This window comes from Parasteatoda tepidariorum, chromosome 8, assembly GCF_982258835.1.
Source record: "Parasteatoda tepidariorum strain Cologne lab strain chromosome 8, Ptep-v5.0, whole genome shotgun sequence".
In the NCBI taxonomy this organism is placed as follows: domain Eukaryota; kingdom Metazoa; phylum Arthropoda; class Arachnida; order Araneae; family Theridiidae; genus Parasteatoda; species Parasteatoda tepidariorum.
Window position 1 is genome coordinate 59,159,033 of NC_141762.1, and position 20,263 is coordinate 59,179,295.

Here is a 20,263-nt window from a genome sequence, read left to right on the forward strand (position 1 = left end):
ATTTAATTAGAAGTGAAAAATTGTTAACAGTTTAAACTCTAGTTATTTGCATTTCATTCAAGTTATTTTTGTTATGATTTTTTAAATTGAAAATTTAATTAAAAGTGATTAAAAATTTATTTAAGTGACTTAATGATGAAGCGTTTTCTGTGATCTGTGTCAAATACCTTTTTGTGGACTGAATTAATGGGTATCTTTCTTTATATTGATTTTATCAAGGTAACCTATATCAATTTCTAAAATAAAACAACTGGAAAGAGAGGAAATACTTTATTTTTTAGTCATGCTGCCCCTGAAATTCGCGGAGCCCGGGTGATGCCACGCAATTCCTCTTTTAGAGCTGACGCACAATAAGGAAACAGATGTCCTAAAGAGCTCCAACAAGCTGTATTTTTGTAGGAAATTCATTTAAGTGTGTGATATGAATGGTATTTATCATATTACACCCGTTATTTTATAATTTAATCATTACTTTTGGTGCCCTTAAATTTCAAGTTTAAAAAATAATGATCTTCTGCGAGAGATAGGATTGAACAATTAAGTTATATTAAATGCAATTCTAAAATCAAAAAAACTATTGCAGTATTCAGATGTTTGATTATATTTCTTTAGTTTTCCTAAAAAAAATTAAAAACGAAATTTAAAACAGCTATGGTGCTGCCACCTGCAAAAGTTTTATTTGCAAGCTTTCCCATAATCCTTGTTTATGTTTTCTTTTGTACTTTGCGTTCTTGTCAAGCCACGTCACGGTAGTGAATGCCAGCATTTCACTCCGCCGACTTGATTAGCTGGTTAATTCAATTTCGGATAAAAACATAATGAATGTGTTCCGATTAGCGGGTGATTTGTCTCACCTTCTTGCTATTATTATTTTGTTATGGAAGATATGGAAAACGAGATCATGTGCAGGTAATTAATAGGGTTTGAAAGAAGCAGTAGTGTAAATAAAGGGAGTCATCAACCGGTGTCCGGCATGAATTGTTCTATTTAGATTCTTATATTGTTTGAAGTTTATTTTATTAATATGATTTTCAAGAATACATTGCTCTAAAGATGTGTTTTTGATTACTAGTAAAGATATTTTCACCTTACTTGTAAATGCTGTGTTTATCTTAAGCCTAAGTTAAGACGATCCTATTTGCTAATACATACATTTGAGTAAACTTTTGGTATCTGCTAAGAATGTCTTCATATACTTACCGTTGATAATATGGTGACTATAAGCAAACCTATCTTTCTTTGCAAAAATTTCTTATATAGTATTATTTATCTATCTCTCCCATATGCGCCTCCACACTCACCCTGTTTATTATGAGCTTTAGTATTATTTTATCGCCATTGTAATAGATATTTTGCAATTTTTTAGGTAATTTCACATCTATATGAATGAATTTCGTTTTTTTTTAAATACTGAAATACTTAGGTTGTTGTGTAATAATAATGGAGAATTTAGAATGATCCAGCATTAATTGAATTGAATGATTCATGCTAACTATAAATGTTGAATTTGGATATGTCATTAATGTAAAAAGTCAGTATTTATAAATGGTTAAAAATATATCCCATTCTTCTTTTTGAACGTACTATAGAAGTTGTGACTGTCTGCATTCTTCATAATTATATGGTGCACATTAAGCATTTTTTGCGAAAGTAATTTAATTTAGGCAAAATAGTTAATTATTTTATTTTCTGGATGTGGATAAAGTTAATTACTGAGCATATTAAGCATTTATTTATTTTTGGGGTTTCTATAGCTATGCAATTATTAATTTCTGTGTTATCTAAAAGATATTTATTTGCAGTTTTCTTTTAAAATTTTTTAATCATGTTAAAATTATAATTTTTTATCAAATCTTTTAATGCTTTGTGTTGTTGAAACCAATATTACATACTATTTGGTTTGTGCTTTATACATTGCTTTCTACTATATTTCACTCAGGCATACAGTTAGCTGGGGATATTTCTGTATAGCGATCTGTTGTGCCCACTGGGGATGTATGGAATATTAGGCATTCAGACCTTTTGCTGAATATTCGGCAAAGTATTTTTTGAATAAGTGTTTCTTTGTGATTTGATTTGATTTAATATAGAGTGATCTAAAATAGTATATTTTACTATGCATTATTAGAAATAGTGTTAAGACATGCTTGTTAGGTTGTAAAAAGACAAATAAAAGAAAAAATATGAAGAATCGAAATAAGATTACTTTATACTGAACTGGTGATTTTTGTCTGCTGTCTTTTCAAAAAAAAATTCAGGCAAATCAATTTCGTCGTTTTTTCAACACTTTTTGTTTAAGAATTGACAATATATTTGTTTTTGTTGTTGCTGGTATCTGTTTTTATTATAGCTCAGTATTTTAAAGAAGCGTTTCTAGTAGGTACCTAGACTTAATTCTTTTGTCTATTTGGTATTTCCTTTTAGCTGTATGGTAAGACATAGAAAACTGATTTTCAACATTAAGATTATATTTTAAGAGCTAAGAACAATTTTTTCTTTTAATCTTTTGCTTTTTTGGTTAACTTTTCTTTTTATTAGCATTTTTATTATGACACAGCATATTTTAAAAACGCTTCTTATGAAGATTATTTTTCATTTTTATATAGTACGTTTTTTCTAAAAATACAACAAAGTGAAAAAACTAAATTGAGATTTTTCTCCAAAATCTTATCTCCATTTCTTCTTGAAAATAGGGTAATGTAAAATCGAGATGCTCAGCTTTAAACTTTTCGTTCAAAAATTAAAATAGATTTTTATATTTTCTGATTTGCTTTTGTATTTACTTTTTTATGGGCGTTTTCATGACAGCACGGCATTTTTAAATGTTTTCAATAGACGGTATCTCTTTTAACGTTTATTTTATACTTGTTTTGTTTTAAGAGGATTTTTTTCTTCTTTTTTTCAACTTTACACATAAAGTTTTTTTTAATGGTTCGTTAAAATTTTTTATTTATCTTAAATATTTCAAATGGATAAGTATGATAATTTTTTCACCATAATATTTAAGCTATGCTATTTTTTTAATAACGACTAACTTAATTATAAATAAACAAATATTTATTAATGATTTTTTCCCCCAAAAAATAGTGTTAACTACAATTGCCAAGGCACCCCAAATGGATTCTTAACTTGCAAATTTAAAAAAAAAAAATTCAGAGGTTTTCCTAGGGTAGCTATGAGTTATACCCTTCGAGTTGGTCTCCATCTGTGCTTTGTTTTAGTTTCTCGGGGGCAGCCGGAAGTTGTCAAGGCTTGGCGATTATTCTGCTGCAGAACACTGTATGGAAATCTTCCATTAACTTTATATTTCACAGTAAGCGTGGTTTGGTGGTGACTAAATGGTAGTTCTTCTCTCTCCCGCGCCATAGATCTGAGTTTCTATTCTCAGACCAGGTAGGGTTGACTCAGCCTTTCATCCCTACAGTGGAGTGATAAAATTAGTACCAAGCATGCTTGGAGACAAAACACAAAGGGTTCTATGTATGGCTGGCTATTCAATGGGAATATTTTTATTTTATCCAATATGGTGTACCTTCTTCCCAGAGCTAATTTTGGATAAAATGTAAAACTTACTGTAAGCACAAAATCTCAGTTAAAAAAATTTCTGCAAGCACAAAATCTGAATTGAAAAACTTATTATTGATTCTTTATAACATTATATTTTTTTAGTTTTATCCTCGTTATTATTGCCGTATTTTGAAAAAAATGTATGCACTAATCAGATTGCTTCAAATCCTGTTATTTTTAATTTTACAGTCAGTAGCCTTACTTTTTTTTATAATAAGCATTTTATCTTAAATGTAAATCTGCATTTATGTTTTATATACATTACCCAGTCCCATATCTGAACTTCTGTCTATCGGAATTTGGCATTTCACTACAGCTAAAAAAAATTGCTGACTTTGTTTTAATATCTCGCATAAAAGGATTGTTACTGCTATGAATTACGCTCTCAATTTCAGAGTGTGCAAAAACTTCAAATTTTCAAAAAATTGCGAATTTGAGAGGAAATAGTCACAACTAAAGCTACTTATTAGGTTATTATTAAAAGAACGTGATTCGTAATTTCGGAATAATCTATTAAAAATAAAATCAGACATTTAAAATCTTTGTGGAAATTCCAAACTGTGGAAAATGACAAAACCAGGTGGACTAAAATCTTCAAAAATGGAGAGCATCGAATAGTAATTTTACAAGCACGCTATTCGAAATTTCCCATGTACGATAATGTATAATTGAAAAACTATGTAAATCTATGTGGAATTGCCGAGGAATCGTCAATGATTGAGTGTGTGAAATGTGTGATTCGTAGTTCACCAAATGAAATAATATCGTATTAAAACATTGAAATTTTAAAAACCAAGTGAAAATCCATTTTAATGACTGCTAAAAAACTATCTTCGAAGCCATGCGGCGGTCAACGTGTTTATCAAGAAATGATTACTAACCAAAATGCGTGATTCGGAATTTTGCGATATGTTATAATTACGTATTAAAATATAACGATTTTAAAAACCATGCGGAATTCTGTGAAAATAGCACAACCACTTGGATTCATTCGTTGTTGATTGGAATTGACATGATTATAGCCTTTTTTTTAATTGAATAAGGATATTTTGATTTTGTTTTTCTTAACCCTTTCGCGCCGACTGTCACAAATACGTGACAGCAAAAAACCGTATCAATCAGGGTAAGAAGATAAAACTGGTAATTAAAGTATTTCTTTAGCAGTTTATTTGTGGGCGGAGTTATAATTTTTTGATTTATTTAATTCACCATTACTTTGTTCAAAATAAAACTATTTAGTTATACTTTGAATTAACATTGATTATATATATGATTAAACTAACAATAATTAAAATAAAAGCAAAGTAAGTCTGTCAAATTAGTAACGACTACATTTAAGTTACCGTTTTTTATTTAATTGCAACTTGATTCTGATTTTGTACGAATGCTTTTCTGAATCACCCGTCCCCAAGGGGTTAAAGAGGATACCTTACCTTATTGAGGATACAAATATTTTTTATTTATGAAAATAGGTTATAAAATTTTAATTCAAATCAGTATAAATTTTTCAAATTTACTTATGAGTGGATGGAGATGGTTACACAATGACTATTCTAGGACTGTATTTAGTCTGAACTGCAGGTTTTGCTGCTGTTCACCCTTAGCCAAACTGTAAACATGTTAAATAATAATTAAATTTCAGCTGTATAACTTTTAAAAAAAAAATGAAATTATTAACTGTATTTATGTTTGTAATTTAGGAATATCAGGCAGAAGTCAAATTCTGTTTGGGTTGGTTTATACGACCCGATATTTGGATCTGTTCAGCAATTATATATCTGCCTATAATTCTGTGATGAAGATTGTATTCATCGGTACTTCCATGGCAACACTTTATTTGATGTACTTCAAATTTAAAGCAACCTATGACAGAAACCATGACACCTTCCGAATTGAATTTCTCGTTATCCCAGTTGTAATTTTGGCTCTTGTTGTAAATCATGATTTCACTCCCTTGGAGGTAAGTTAAACTTTTACTTGATTTAAAGAGTTGACATAATTTTTGATGTCAAAAACTGGTTTGGGACATATGTTAAAAACCTGTCGAAAAGTGGCAAAAACTGTCAAAAACCTGGGGCAAGATTCCTTTTTTCCTTTGGGAGTATTTTATAAGAAGTTAAATTATGCACGATACTTACATTATAATTAGGGTGCGTGCAGACTCCTTATACTCCTTAGAAACTCCTTGGAAGTAAAAAAGTCTCCAAGGAGTACTTGGAATTACTTAGATTTCTAAATTAGTCCTTAGAAACTCCTTAAATTATTGCGTTGCATAGATGAACTTACTAAGTACGCTGATGAATTTGCTGTCCAAACAGGGAAACTAAATGTTATGGCTTAGCTGTTAAAATCTTATAGTTTAAGAGAAACTTTAAGAGAAAAAAAATCGAATTGCAAGAGTTGGAAGAAAAAAAATAACAGCAAATAATTTTAATTTTGCATGTTACAAGCTAACTTAATTAATAATTTACTGTTTTTTTTGTATAAAATGTCTTAGATTTTTTTATGTATTCAAATTTAAAAATATTAGATTGTCAGGTTTTTATGTTAAACTTTAACATCTGTGTACTTTAACAAGATTTATTAAAATATTTGAAACTGGAAAATGTATTTATGTGTAAAAGTGATAACTTTATTTATTTTTCTTGATGAAGTTTGACTAAGTCAAAATTTATTTCAAAAGGGCTAGAAAAAAATATGCAAACTATATATTTTTGCAAGTTCCTTATAATAACTGCTTTTTAATTTTTTTAAAAAAAACTGTCTCATTATCTTTTACACAAAGTTTTTTAATTTTTGATAAGACCTTAAAATTTTGGACTCCTTGGAATTCTTCTTCTGATCTCTGTATGAACCCTGTATAATAATAAATAATATTTATATTTATCTATTAGCAATACAGTTGAAATTATTGAAACTATTGACTAGTTTCGTTAAAAATATATTCCAATATTAATACAGTGGAGCATCGTTTATACGACGATCACTTATATGACGTTTACATTTATACGACGTTTTAGTGTGGTCCCAAATCATTCCTATTCATTTTAATGTAAAAATATATCGTTTATACGGCGCACAGAATCGGTTATACGTCGGTTTTTAGATTTTGTTCACGTTTATTTAATTTTTTTTTCTTGTGTATTTTAAAAAAAGGGCGGAATTTGCCAACATGAATGATACAGAAAAGGGTGCCAACAAGAATGCTTGGATGATGACCAAAATTTTTACTAGATGACTGAAAAAACTAGACAATGTTATGAGGTGGCAAAAATGAAAAATTTTGCTATTCATCGACCAATGTCCAGTGCACCCATCGATACTAATTATTTTGAAAAATGTAAAAGCTCTCTTTTTTCCTGCAAATTGCACAAGTGCGCTTCAGCCATTAGATTTGGCCTTGATTAGAAATCTAAAATTGCATCATAGAAAGCAGTAAGTTCAACTCGCTATTCAATGCATTGTAGAGACTAATAGCAAGAAAATATAATTAAAGGTAGCATACATTCAAATTGCTCACTGCAATTTTTCTTCTTTGGTTATTTGTTTGTTTTGCTTTGTCTAATTTAGAAATTTATGTAAATCAACACATTAAACATTAAAATTAACTGAAAACAGAATTTCAGTTTTATAAGTAAAAATCGATTATACGGCATTATCATTTATACGACGTTTTTCGGCATCCCCTTCGGCGTCGTATAAACGATGCTCCACTGTACTTGAAAATCAAAAAGTTTTGCCGAGTTTAAATGAGTCAATAATTTTTTTTCAATCAATCAATTCAAATGTTTAATTAAGTTATTATCAATATTTAATATAGTTATTAGAATATACTTCCTTATACACGTTATTTTAGTATGCTATAGTAATAGTTTTTTTTAATAGCTATAGTCCAAATTCTAATCCATGCAACTCACTATCGATTGAAGGAATATTTTCGAGTTTTAGTCTTATTAATTCAATTCAAAGCTGAAAAATAAACTTAAGAGTACAAAACACTGCAAAGCTAACGTTTTAAAACTGTATGTTTCTGGGGAAAGGAAGAGGTAAAATGGGAATAAATGAAAATTGATTTTACCATTAAGATACTTGTTTAATGTTTCATTAAATTGTTTTTATATTTGTATTTTCAGTATTTAAACAAATTAACAGACTGGATAAATTACAATTTTGCACATTTTTTTATTATTATTTGATATTTATAATAGATTATGAATTTCCACACAAAAAATTTTGGATTTTTGACAGTAATACTTGGAATAATAAGGTTTATTGTCAAAGTGATTGAAGAACAAATTTGATTATGAATTGAACATGATTGATAACTAATAATTTTATCTGATTGTTTATTTATTTTTACTTTATATTTATAGTGGCTAATTATTTTTTATATAAAAATTTTGTGCTTTTTTCAACTGTTAAAAATTATGGCTAAAAAGGTTTTTGGATTTAATGGTTAAAATCGAATAATTTGCCAATTGTCAAAAACTTGCATCCGCTGATTTTCATTTTTGTTGTATAAAAATACATCTAAAGGCTCAAATTTTTAAAATTTATTTTTGGTTGTTTGTCAAAATGTTGTGAAAATTATATTCAATTTTGTGTATTGGTGGAAGTGAAAGATTTATAACCAGAAGTCTTGAAACAGATAGTGCTGTGATGTATGAAGTGACACAACACTCAAAGACCCTACAAAACACTTTATGTTTGGAGTGAGTGATAGTGGCCTAGTAGTTTCTCCTCAATTCTACGACCATGCACAATTTTCTCAACATCAACAATCAAATACACACTAAAAATAATGTGTATTTCAACTGTCTTCTTTTTCCATTACTTGTGTTTTGGTATCTTATTTTAAGTTAATTTTTTTATGTAAAGCTCTATATTTACTTATAATTTTTGTCATTTATGTTCTCAGTTGTGTACTATTGAATTTGTTATATTTGAGATAACCTTTTATTTAATGTTTAAACTTTTTTTAATGTTGGACAGCTTATTAATATTTGATTGGAAATATCTTAACCAATCCCTCTTTTTATGACAAATTAATATTCTTTTAAAATATTCTTTTAGAAAGGAAACAAAAGTGTTTGTCATATTAATTCTCCAATACATGTATTGTTTTTTTTAAGTGTTAAAGGATTCATTTTTGAAGTATAATTTGCTACTTGTTCTTACTAACCCTCTTAATCGTCAATACGTGCTCGCACAGAGCAGCAAGCAATTTTCAGCTAAGAAACAGTAATTACCATCCCCAAATCTGAGGTTGCCCCTGAATTCAAAGCCAAATCTATGACCCTGTTTTCCTCTATTTTAGATGATCAATCCAAGTTGTCTTAGTTTGGATTTCTAATTAGAAAAAACATGACTGATGATTTTTTTATGAATTAAATTTGTATGAAATAAATATATCCTTTTCAATATAAATAGATACTTTTTATTTTTTATTCATGGTTTGTGTTTTGCGCAATAAATTTTAATTTCTTTTGTTATTTCTGTTTGAATATTTTTTTTAAAAATAAGTAGCTATGTTAATTATTTTCATTAGAAAATATAAATTTTTTTATTAAATGCTTTTTTATTTTATTTGATGAAATAAAACAAGGTATTTTCACTTTTATTTTTCGAAATGAGGGGGAAAAAATTATATTTACATATGAAATTTCTCTCTCTTTGTACTGTTATACATTGCAATTTAAACAAAGCAATATTTTTTTTGTTGCTTAAATTCCATTTGAAGTGAATAAACAATCCATTAAATTAACGAACTATTATTCACCTTTCTCAAATACAATTTAATGAAATAATTTTGATTTAAAAAAATTTTAAGATATCATATAGAAAGCTATATAGTTAAAGTTTTTAAAAATTGTGTTTTTTTGATATATAATACAAAATTAGTACTGGACTGTAGTATGTGATAAAAGTTTTAACATTTAAAAGTTAAATCACTTGATACATTAATATCTTTAAAAATATTTGTTATTATGAATAATAAGTTAAATACAACTGTTTTAACTGTTTAACTAAAACTTTTCTTGCAATCATTATCTGCAAATTTAGCAATAAAATTAAAAATGTAACTCCATAATACTAGCTTTTAACAATTTACAATCACAAAATCTTTACATTTTAGAAATTGAAAATGCTAGTTGAAGGTTTAAAAATGAATGCATTATTATTTAATAAAAATTTTTGTGACTCACTATTGTAAGTAAATCTTTTAATATGTTATTAAAAATTGCAACAATCTCTCGTTTAATTTTTAAAATACATTGCATGTACAGTCGAACCCCGCTATAGTGAACCGTCTGCGGACTCAGTAATGTGTCCACTATAACCGATGGTTCACTATATCCAAATTTTTTGAAGAATATTTTTTGCATAAGACAGTTGAATGATTGAAAATTGGCTTTGCAATTTTGCATTAGTTATTTAAAAAATTATTAACTAATTAACAGATAATAAAGCAAAAATTGATGGAAAAAGTAATTACGTCGCTAAATATTAGTTTTATTTTAACTTTTTATGAAAAAAATTTGTGATTTTTGATTGAACACAATTTGATTTTAAATTGAGTTTATCAATTTTCTTATTGACTATGTGCAAAGAATGCAAGATTTTTACATTTTGAACAAGATTTCGAGCCATCTTGACAAAGCATCTTCTACGTTTTCTCTTTCAGCTCCACGCAGTTTTTTCGATGAAACCATGTTTTTGTCGTATGCTGCAAGAATTGCACTTCGATTTTTCCAAATGTTTGAAACTGTAGATTTTGACAAGGAAAATTCCTTACACAGTGTCGATTGATTGGTTCCATCATCAATACGTTTTACAATTTTAACGTTGCCCTCTATCGAAAACGCTTTTCTCTTTAGAGAATTTGCCATTTTCACTGCTTTTGAAATAAAAATCTTGTCTCAAATAGACAATGTAAGAATATGAAGAGAGCAGCTGTAGAATTAGTTAAATTGTTCCCCTTCTTGATTGTCAAGGGGTGATTTGTAAAGAATATGGTTTGGACAGATAAGAAAATTCCAAAAATTCAGCAGGTGTCCAAGCTAACTAGTTGTAGAGCAAGCTTGGGTTAAAGAGTTAAAGCGAGGCTTGTCAGGGAGGGGGGAGTATAAGATAAATGATCTGTTTGACATTTATTACAGTATAGTTAAAAGTGATAAGCATTAAGGAGAGTAATATGACACATTTTATAGGAATGCATTCATTTTCAGTCCCAACACCTACAAGTTTAAAGATGGAGGACTGAAAAAGATATTTAAAGAAATGAAATTTAAGTCCACTATAACCGAATTTCCAAGTTCTAAGCTGTTCACTATAAGCGTTAAAAATAATTAAATAGGAATACGAACGGGACCGCTAAAAAAGTTCACTACATCCGAGTGTTCACTATATCCCAGGCTCACTATATCGGGGTTCGACTGTATTATTAATTGTCTGACTTTTTGATCAGTATTTAAGATTCTTCCCCTCTCTACCAAAATTATGGAATGAAAATTATAATTTTAATTATTTTTCTCTTAGAGTTTTTATACGAACTTAAATTGTTTTGTATTTAAAAAGTCTATTACTTCATTGTGATTAATATAAAGATAATTATGCTCATTCTCCTTGAACATTTAAACATCATCAAACAATTTGAAGATCTCCAAACAATACAGTCTTAAGATCTTCAGTATGTGTAGAGTAAAAATTGGGTCATATTTAAATCATCAAAATTATTTTGTTGTATTGAATTTGTTCGTTACTTTATGTATTTTTTTTTTTTTTTTTTTTTTTTTTTTTTTTTTTTTTTTTTTTTTAAAATAACGGCAGGCACTTGAACTCTCGTTCTTCGCCTCGGAAGATGCCGGAAGTGTTGCTCATTTAGCGTTACCCAGTGGGCACCTGTGAACCTAAGTCACGGAGGCGAGCAACATTACCCACGCCACACTGCCACAAACCCGTTCATAGGGTGGGCCACATTCACACATCACACACAACAGAGGACAGCACAGAGAGAAACATCCATGCCCAGAGCGGGATTCGAACCCGCAGCCATTGGCTCCGCAGTCAGGCACGCTAACCGCTCGGCCACCTGGCCGGCTCGTTACTTTATGTCAAGCCATCACTTCTTGTAATTATGATGAGTGTAAGCTTTAATATAATTATTTTTCGAGAAATTTATCGATGGTATTAGCAAATCTATACATGATTTGTGAAAAGAAGTCTTATTTGTTTTTAAATGTTAGAAAGTGCTGTTGATGGCAGACTAGAAGAGTAGAAAAACTAAACTCCACTGTAGACTTGTTGTCATCTGGAAATTATAAAAATGCATTGGAAAATAGCATGTATTTTAAATAAACCAATTACAGCAACTCTAACAAATGACATTAGAGAAGCAAAGATAACCAGAAGTGGACAAGATGATGATTACCAAAAGCAAAGCAGGCACACAACAGACTTCCCGCTGCAGATTTTTTCTTCCTACAGCTCAAGTTGATTAGGGGGATAAATATTACATCCATGTTTACTACCCCTTTGACACTATTTCTAAGTTATAAAACTTGTTGAACGGAAAGAACGCCTAAAATTTCAATTCAGCTTGTATAAAATACTTATATATTTATTTCAATAAAATACTTTAATAACATGATCGAAGTTTAGAATAACTCCATAAAATTTTTTTGTATTACTTTGAAGAATGATTTGCAAGGCTCAAAACTAATGAAATGGTAGTCTAGGTCATCTAAAATCTTAACTCTTGCCACTGATGAGATAATTATTATTGGTCACAGTGACTAGAAACAACTTAACGTCGATCGAGTATTAAGAAATGGATATGCTGATTTAGTTTGTCATTTTTTGTTTCAGTAACAAAATAGTGGACTCTATTACAATTGTGAATGTTTTACATACATTCTTGGTAAATTTTCATCTATCTTCATTTTTATAACTTTAAATTTTTTTTTATAATTTCTTTATTACATTTAATGTAAATAATCTATAATGATATATATAAATGGTAAATATATAAATTTGAATTAGTATATATATTAAAAGTATACTGTCTTTTAACCTTTTCATAAAAAATTAACGAGAAAATTTTGATTTATATGAAGCCTCAGTTGTAATAATAAGTTTACAAAAATCTATACATTGTATTTGTTAATTTTACCTCACAGAAGCTTATGTATTTTTTTCAAAAGAAAAAAAAGAAAGAAAAAAAAATACTTATGTTAAGGGACCAATGAAAATGTGCACCAACTAGTGTAATCTTTGTTACTGGACCATGGACTAAATTTTCTTAATGTCTATCATTGATTTGTAGTTGTATATGTTGTATTGCAATATATGATAAGGATGTATTAAATTTGTAAGCATATAGTTGCAACAGTTTACGAAAATATTCTTTGGTTTTGATTGGTGAAGATTTAATAACTGATTAACTTCAGTAACCCTCTGAATTCTCAGAATTAGATTTCAAAGTAAGGCTGTACATGTTCTTCCAAAGGCTGGGTAGTTTTCGATGATGTTAAGACAATTCATATACTCAGCTTTAGAAAAATTTGTTTATTTTAATGTCTATTACTGCCAAAAATCTTACATAGCAAATATAAGACAAAATGGACAGAAATAATTGGTAGAATAAAAATTTTGTTGTACAGTTCTGTCTCCTAATGTTTGATATCAGATAGGTTTATATAATTTTAAATTAAAATTTTTTTGGGATGTTTCGGAACTTATACCCTTAGGTCTAGTGAAACTGTCTTTATATTTCTCTACTTTCATCTCTTTATTTACTTTTTATTGCTTTTGCCAAGACTTGAGAATTTTGCTAATTGCGGAAAGTTACAATGCTTATGCATTCAATATTTTGACAAAATCTATCAAAAAATTGACCTATTTATGTCATCTAAAAATGTGCATCGCTACTTCTGGAAATACTAATTCAATTCATTGAGATTGATCTGAGAAAGTCTTTTATGGAATTCATGCATTTGTTAATCTTTCCCCCCATTTAATTGGATCAGGAAAAACTAGTTATCTGTGTAGGTAAGTAACTGTATTAAATTACAAAAAATTGTGGGTATCATGTTGTGACCTTTAATTTGTCAATTCTTTAATGCAAAGTTTATGAAAGTAAAATTTTATACTGAATTTTCATATCCTAATGTTTGCATGTATACCATTACGACACTCTTCCTTTTTAGGAATACTGTTTTATAAATTTTTTTATGAAAAAGCTCATGTGTTATGCTAAAAATGTAGTATATCATTTTATCATACAGTTTAAGTGTGAATAATTTTTTTGTTTATTTCCATGCTATTAAATTTTAGTTAAAAATTATAGTTATGTATCCAAAGGAAAGAACTCTTTTTTTTATTGCAAAATTAAGGTAATAATGCAAATAAAAAGAAAAAAGAAAAAAACCCTTGTAAATAAATTTAACTTGTTCTACTGAAAAAAATTTATATTTTTACCATCTATCTCCAATAGGCAGAAAAATGTAAACTTTTTATTTATTAGGTTGAATTCTTATAGAAAATAATTTTAATTTAGTTGATAAAGCTTTATAACTTGTGTTTCCTTTTGTTAGGTCTTGTGGACTTTCTCAATCTATTTGGAGTCTGTTGCTATTTTGCCTCAGTTGTTCATGGTCTCTAAAACTGGTGAAGCTGAAACCATCACTTCTCATTACCTTTTTTGCTTGGGATCATACAGAGGTCTCTATATACTCAATTGGGTATACCGTTACTATGGCGAAGGCTTTTATGATCTGATTGCAATCATTGCTGGAATTGTGCAGACCATTCTTTATTGTGACTTCTTCTATTTATACATTACCAAAGGTAAAATTATTTTTTTCAGCAAATTTTTCCTTACAATTTGTAAAGTTCTATTATTTAGGTGAAAGTAAAAAGTTCATTTATTTTTGAGTCACTTTCGGGTTGAAATCGTAAGAAGATAAAGTGAAACGTATGTTCACTTTTCTATATCGAAACCAGAAATTAATTAAAAAAATGTCTTTTATTTAACTCTATTTTGAGTAATATTGCTCACTTAAACATGAAAAAAAATTGTCGCAGTAACGGAAGGCTAGTAATTTTTAACAAACATAAATTTTTTTAAAAATTTAATATTAGCATTTTAAATTGGATCTCTTAATATGCCGTAATTGTTATATTGATTATTATAAAAGAGTCATGACGTCGCTCTATGGGAGAAAATATCAAGGAATAAGGTTAAAAAGTGCAAGTCAGGACAAAATATTTCTTATTAGGAATATCAAGAAAACTTAAAACCCTTGCAAAAATTTTTAGAACATTAGTTCTCAAAATGATCATATATTGTACCGCAATGTTTCAATACAAGACTATTTTAAATGTTCCAAATTCTTGTTTCAATGCTACCTTTATGTACACTTTTAAGTTTTAACCCTGACAATTGCTCAGTCTTTAGAACTGAGATCATAGCTATTGGAATTGCCCTTAAGTATGCCCAGACAACTGATACTAATTGTATTTGGATATTGACCGATAGTAGGAGTGCTATTCAGTATTTCAAGAACTGGCTGGAAATATTTGATATTCCTGGTCAGGAGATTATGAAGCTTCTATCTGAGATAGGCCTGAAGACACCAATAGCCTCCAATGGATCCCATCGCATGTTGGGGTACATGGCAATGAGACAGCCGATGTGCTCACCAAGAATGGCTGTGATCTTCCTATGAACTGTTTGAACCGTCTTACTCCCACTGAGAACCACTCCCTGGGAAAACATCGTTTGCTTCTAGTGTGCCGCCATACTCCATCCCATCAGTGGTATGCTGGCAACAGCCCTGACCTATCATTAACGTGCTGCGGCCTTCGGCCTTTCCAATCGGCCATGACCTGATTTCGTAGTGGCCATCTTAAGTGTTTAAGATTTCAAAATGGGGAGAAGACTTTCCAACCTTTTTCCTGCTCACAACCTGCTAGTCCTGATCACCTTTTTTGTCTTGCGCCTCTTTTAAGCAGCTGCTGGTTGATCGGCTGGTTGACGCGACTCGGCCTTCTGTACCTGGTCTAGGCTTTCCTTCTCCAGGGGGATGTGTAACAACAACACACTTTTAAGGTTTTCCTAGAAATAGCAAAAACAATAAGAAATTTATTGAGGACGCTAAAGTTTTTTTTTTTTTTTTTTTCAAAGCAGTTAATACTTTGTGAAAAAAAAATTTTTAGAGGTAAAAATCATGAAAAAAAAGCATGTTTTTCTCAACACTGTATAAAACATGGTAAATACTGGTAAAAACCTCACATGGTAAAAACTATGCCAACCCTAAGGTAGATAGATTCAATAAAATGTATAACCATAAGATGTATATGCTGCATATTTTTGAATTTTTTTATTAAAAAGATTATCAAAATACACTTAAAGCTAGACTAAAACAGACAAGTATTCAAAAAGCAAGCTCAAACTGTGTAGTAATCTGATTGAGTGTGTTCCAGGGGTTGTCAAGTGCAGCGAACAAGGTCAAGACCCGTAATATTATTTAAAATTGAAAGAAAAATCTATGGGGTAATTAATAATTATAAGGCCCTAACAATATGTTAAATATGAATGAATACTAGGTGTTCTGTTTTTAAAAAAATGCATTTTAATAAACTCAATCAATATTTACATTTAATTATATGTATCTGAATGACTGAACCAGTATTTTTAAAGTTAAAAAAAAGTTCCCTATCGAACTTTTGTTTTGAACCTGATAAGTGGTTTGCATTTTAAGATCATTAAAAAGCCAACTTAAAATATTGTAACTAACAATGAGTTTAGAGTAGGGGTGAGCAGCACCTGAATATAATGAAAAAAATCCTTTTCTTTCAGAAAAATAAAAAAAAGGTTAAACTTTTAAATCTTTCATTTTTAGTCATCACTTTTAAACATGTTCAATTTGCGCAGATTCTATCAGAAATCTCTGTAGCCATTATTTCTAGTAATTTCCACATTAAATAATCTCATTAAACTGAAACTTTCATTTTTAGTTATCACTTTTAAACATGCTCAAATTGCACAGATTCTATCAGAAATCTCTGTAGCCATTATTTCTAGTAATTTCCACATTAAATAAATAATCTCATTAAACTGAAGCTTTCATTTTTAGTCATCACTTTTAAACATGTTCAATTTGCGCAGATTCTATCAGAAATCTCTGTAGCCATTATTTCTAGTAATTTCCACATTAAATAATCTCATTAAACTGAAACTTTCATTTTTAGTCATCACTTTTAAACATGTTCAATTTGCGCAGATTCTATCAGAAATCTCTGTAGCCATTATTTCTAGTAATTTCCACATTAAATAAATAATCTCATTAAACTGAAGCTTTCATTTTTAGTCATCACTTTTAAACATGTTCAAATTGCACAGATTCTATCAGAAATCTCTGTAGCCATTATTTCTAGTAATTTCCACATTAAATAAATAATCTCATTAAACTGAAGCTTTCATTTTTAGTCATCACTTTTAAACATGTTCAAATTGCACAGATTCTATCAGAAATCTCTGTAGCCATTATTTCTAGTAATTTCCACATTAAATAAATAATCTCATTAAACTGAAGCGGGGAGATATTACCTAATTGAAAGCTTCAGTCACTTCAGAAATGAAGCAGGTAATAAATTCCACATTGTTTTAACATTTTAATATTATATTATTATTGTAGGGAAATTTCTTTTCTTAGAGTTATTTTTTGATGTGCTATATTTGTGTCCATTTCATAGATTCATAATTTTTCTTAAGATTCCTTTATTTTTATGTAGCAAGTTTCGAATCACACATTTTAATCAGTTTTGATGTGTTTCATGTGTCCCTATTTCATCGCAAATCCCAGTTTTCTACTTTTTGTTGTTGCAGTCATTGCTATGCATTTTCACATTGTTTTGAAAACCCCGAAATTTTCTCAAATGATATTATTAGGTATCAAGAATTTTGAATTGTGCATTTTAATAATCACTTTTGACAGGCTTTATTTGTGCTATTTTATTGCCGATTACTTATTTTGGCTGTTGTTGCTACTCATTTCCATGTTGTACTTAAAAACCAATGTTTCAATAAAATAGTGACTTTTGGCTAATTTTCTCATCTTGATATCTTCTGTTATGCTTTCAATGATTCCAGAATTCGCAGGATGTCAACAAACTGAAATATCTGTCGCATTAATTTTCAGTAATTCTATTCCAGAGTTCTTAAGTTTGGCTATAAATAGAGGCATGTTTTGCTGATAAGATTATTATGAAAATAGAATAAAACTTGGATGTAATGGCATGAGTTCCGATTATTGAAGAAAATGTAATAGATATATACGCTGTTTCTTTATGATTTTATATATATATATATATTTTGTAAACTTTGTTTAGTGAATTTCTTAAAGTTGCAACTCCTCAGTCAATATGATTTTCTGTGCTCACGTGATAAAAGATAAAATTTGTAAATAAGATTGCAATTAAATGCTTTGAAATAAATTTTCAATTTCCTTCATTTTTGGTTTTTGTGATACTAGTATCCAACACTATTTGTTTTAATTAGTGCAATGACTTAGTTTTTAATTATACTAGATGTTAATGTAATATGTTTTTCATTTATTTCAGTCATTAAAGGAAAGCAGCTGAAGTTGCCAGCATAGAAAATAACCACTTTCATCCAATGTTTATTATGCACACACATTTCATCAGGCTAATGAGAACATTGTGCTCATGAACTGTAAGATTTTATAATATAAGTCAAGATAAGAATGTGAACAGAATTCATTCTGCTCTGATTATTTAATTTCAGCGTTTGTGTTTCAAATTCTCATCAGCATGGTGCTGGTTATGGGGTTGGCTGTTGCGTCACTCATCAGTACTTCAGTTTTCACCAATTATCAGGCATTTATAATTTTACTCATGAAAGCTAGCACAGTATTTTTTGTTTCAACAATTAAAATTGTTTAATCAGATCCAGACTTGTTTTTTTTTATTTTACTTATTAGTATTTGTTTTATAATTTTATAATCTTTAAAGTTACATTTACATTTATAAAAAACGTTATTTATCTTTTTTTGTGCAATTGATCAAAGCTTGTTTTAATATATTTATATATAATGTATAATCATTGTCAAAATATTTTATAGATATATTCTATAATTGGACCTTGTGTTAAGCATGCCAAATAAAAAAAGGAAAAATTCCCAACAGTTTTCTGTATAGCTTTATCCAGTTGCAATTTTTTTTTCTCTGTATGTACCAGTAGTGTTCATATAAAAGAAAATAATTCAAAACAATTGTTTTTTAATGTTTCACAATTTAAAAAAAGTATTAAAAGGGAAACCAAGCTCTTGAAATATGACTTAGAAATAAATATTTCTAGTTATGATGAAAATTTAAATTGTTTTCTGTTTTTTGTTTCATTAGAAGCTTTGACAAGATGATAAAAAGCCTAGTCTCTAAATTTATGAGATACAAGTTAGGTAATTGTGTGAAAATGATTTTTGTAAAAAAAAGAAAAAAAATCAAATAAAATTTTGTTTTCCAAAATTTTGTCTTATATTTCCATGCAAACTTCTTAAAAAGAAGCTATTAACATCTGTGTTTTACATTCTCATTTTCAATGTTTTTACACTTATTTTACTCAAATATTTTTTGTAATGCAGATTCTATTTTGTTTTTACGTGGTTTAAAAAAAATATGTATCTATTCTGCTTGCCTGTTGAATTGAAATGCTTTTGTTGCAAAGGAAAGAAAAAATGTAAACTTTTTTTAAAAAAACTTTCTTTAACTGCAATGTAAAGGAATGATTTTCAAATAAAAATTTAACAGGCTGTTTTATATCGTGCTACAATATCGTAATATTAAATTTTTTTTCGCTAAAGTATTTGCTTTTTTTTATCTTTGCACACCAAATAAATTTATTGAAAAAAAAAAGAAAAAATCGTTTGGTAGCTGAAGTGTTTTTTAAATTAAAATGATATTAGTAAGTAAAAAAAAGTATTGTAGAAACGTAGTTAATTATTTTTTGATATTTATATCAGTTTTTTTTATAAAAATTGTTTATTTAGTATAAATTTATTGCACTAGTTTTTAGATTATCTGTTACTTTGGTTATTTTTTTCAGCGAGATCTGTAATTATTTACTACTTTGATTCATAATTACTAGTGTAGTAATTATTAATTTTTTTCTAAATTATTTGAACTGTTTCAGAAGCTTTATTAACACTCAAATATGTTTTTTTGAAATATCAAAAGAAGAAAATCATACAATTGTTTTAAATTTACGATAATATTTTCAAGTTCTGCGGCAAATTTCTTCATTATTTCATATTTTTCATAAAAATAGTCTTGGCTGGGTTCTTACTCAATGAATATATTTTTTTATTGCATGCTTCATGAAAAAAAGGTTTGTTCTAGAAGTTTTTTTTACAGATTAAAATTTGATCAATTTATTTTGAAAACAATTAAACTGAGTCTCAGAAATCAGTTTTCTTTAGTTCGAGACAAATATTTTATTTATTGCTTGCTTTGTTTATTGCAGTTTATATGATTTAAGAAATTTGATAAAGGGGAAAGAAAATTTTGACATCTTAAGGTTATGAAATTACCTGGATAGAATCTCTGAATTTAATTTTATGGGGGAGATTGTATATTGGAAACGTCTTTACTTAAATGGAGCGAAACTTACCTATAA

At 28.5% G+C, this 20,263-nt stretch overlaps 1 protein-coding gene across 1 annotated transcript; it reads left to right on the plus strand.

Annotated features, from left to right (window-relative positions):
* The first annotated feature begins 705 nt into the window (after positions 1-705).
* Positions 706-19,116, plus strand: KdelR (ER lumen protein-retaining receptor). The gene is made up of 4 exons (XM_043041075.3): positions 706-909; positions 5,268-5,527; positions 14,163-14,415; positions 18,193-19,116. The coding sequence occupies exons 1-4, from the start codon at positions 819-821 to the stop codon at positions 18,225-18,227; spliced, it is 639 nt and encodes a 212-aa protein (XP_042897009.1). The 5' UTR covers positions 706-818; the 3' UTR covers positions 18,228-19,116.
* Positions 19,117-20,263: the final 1,147 nt, after the last annotated feature.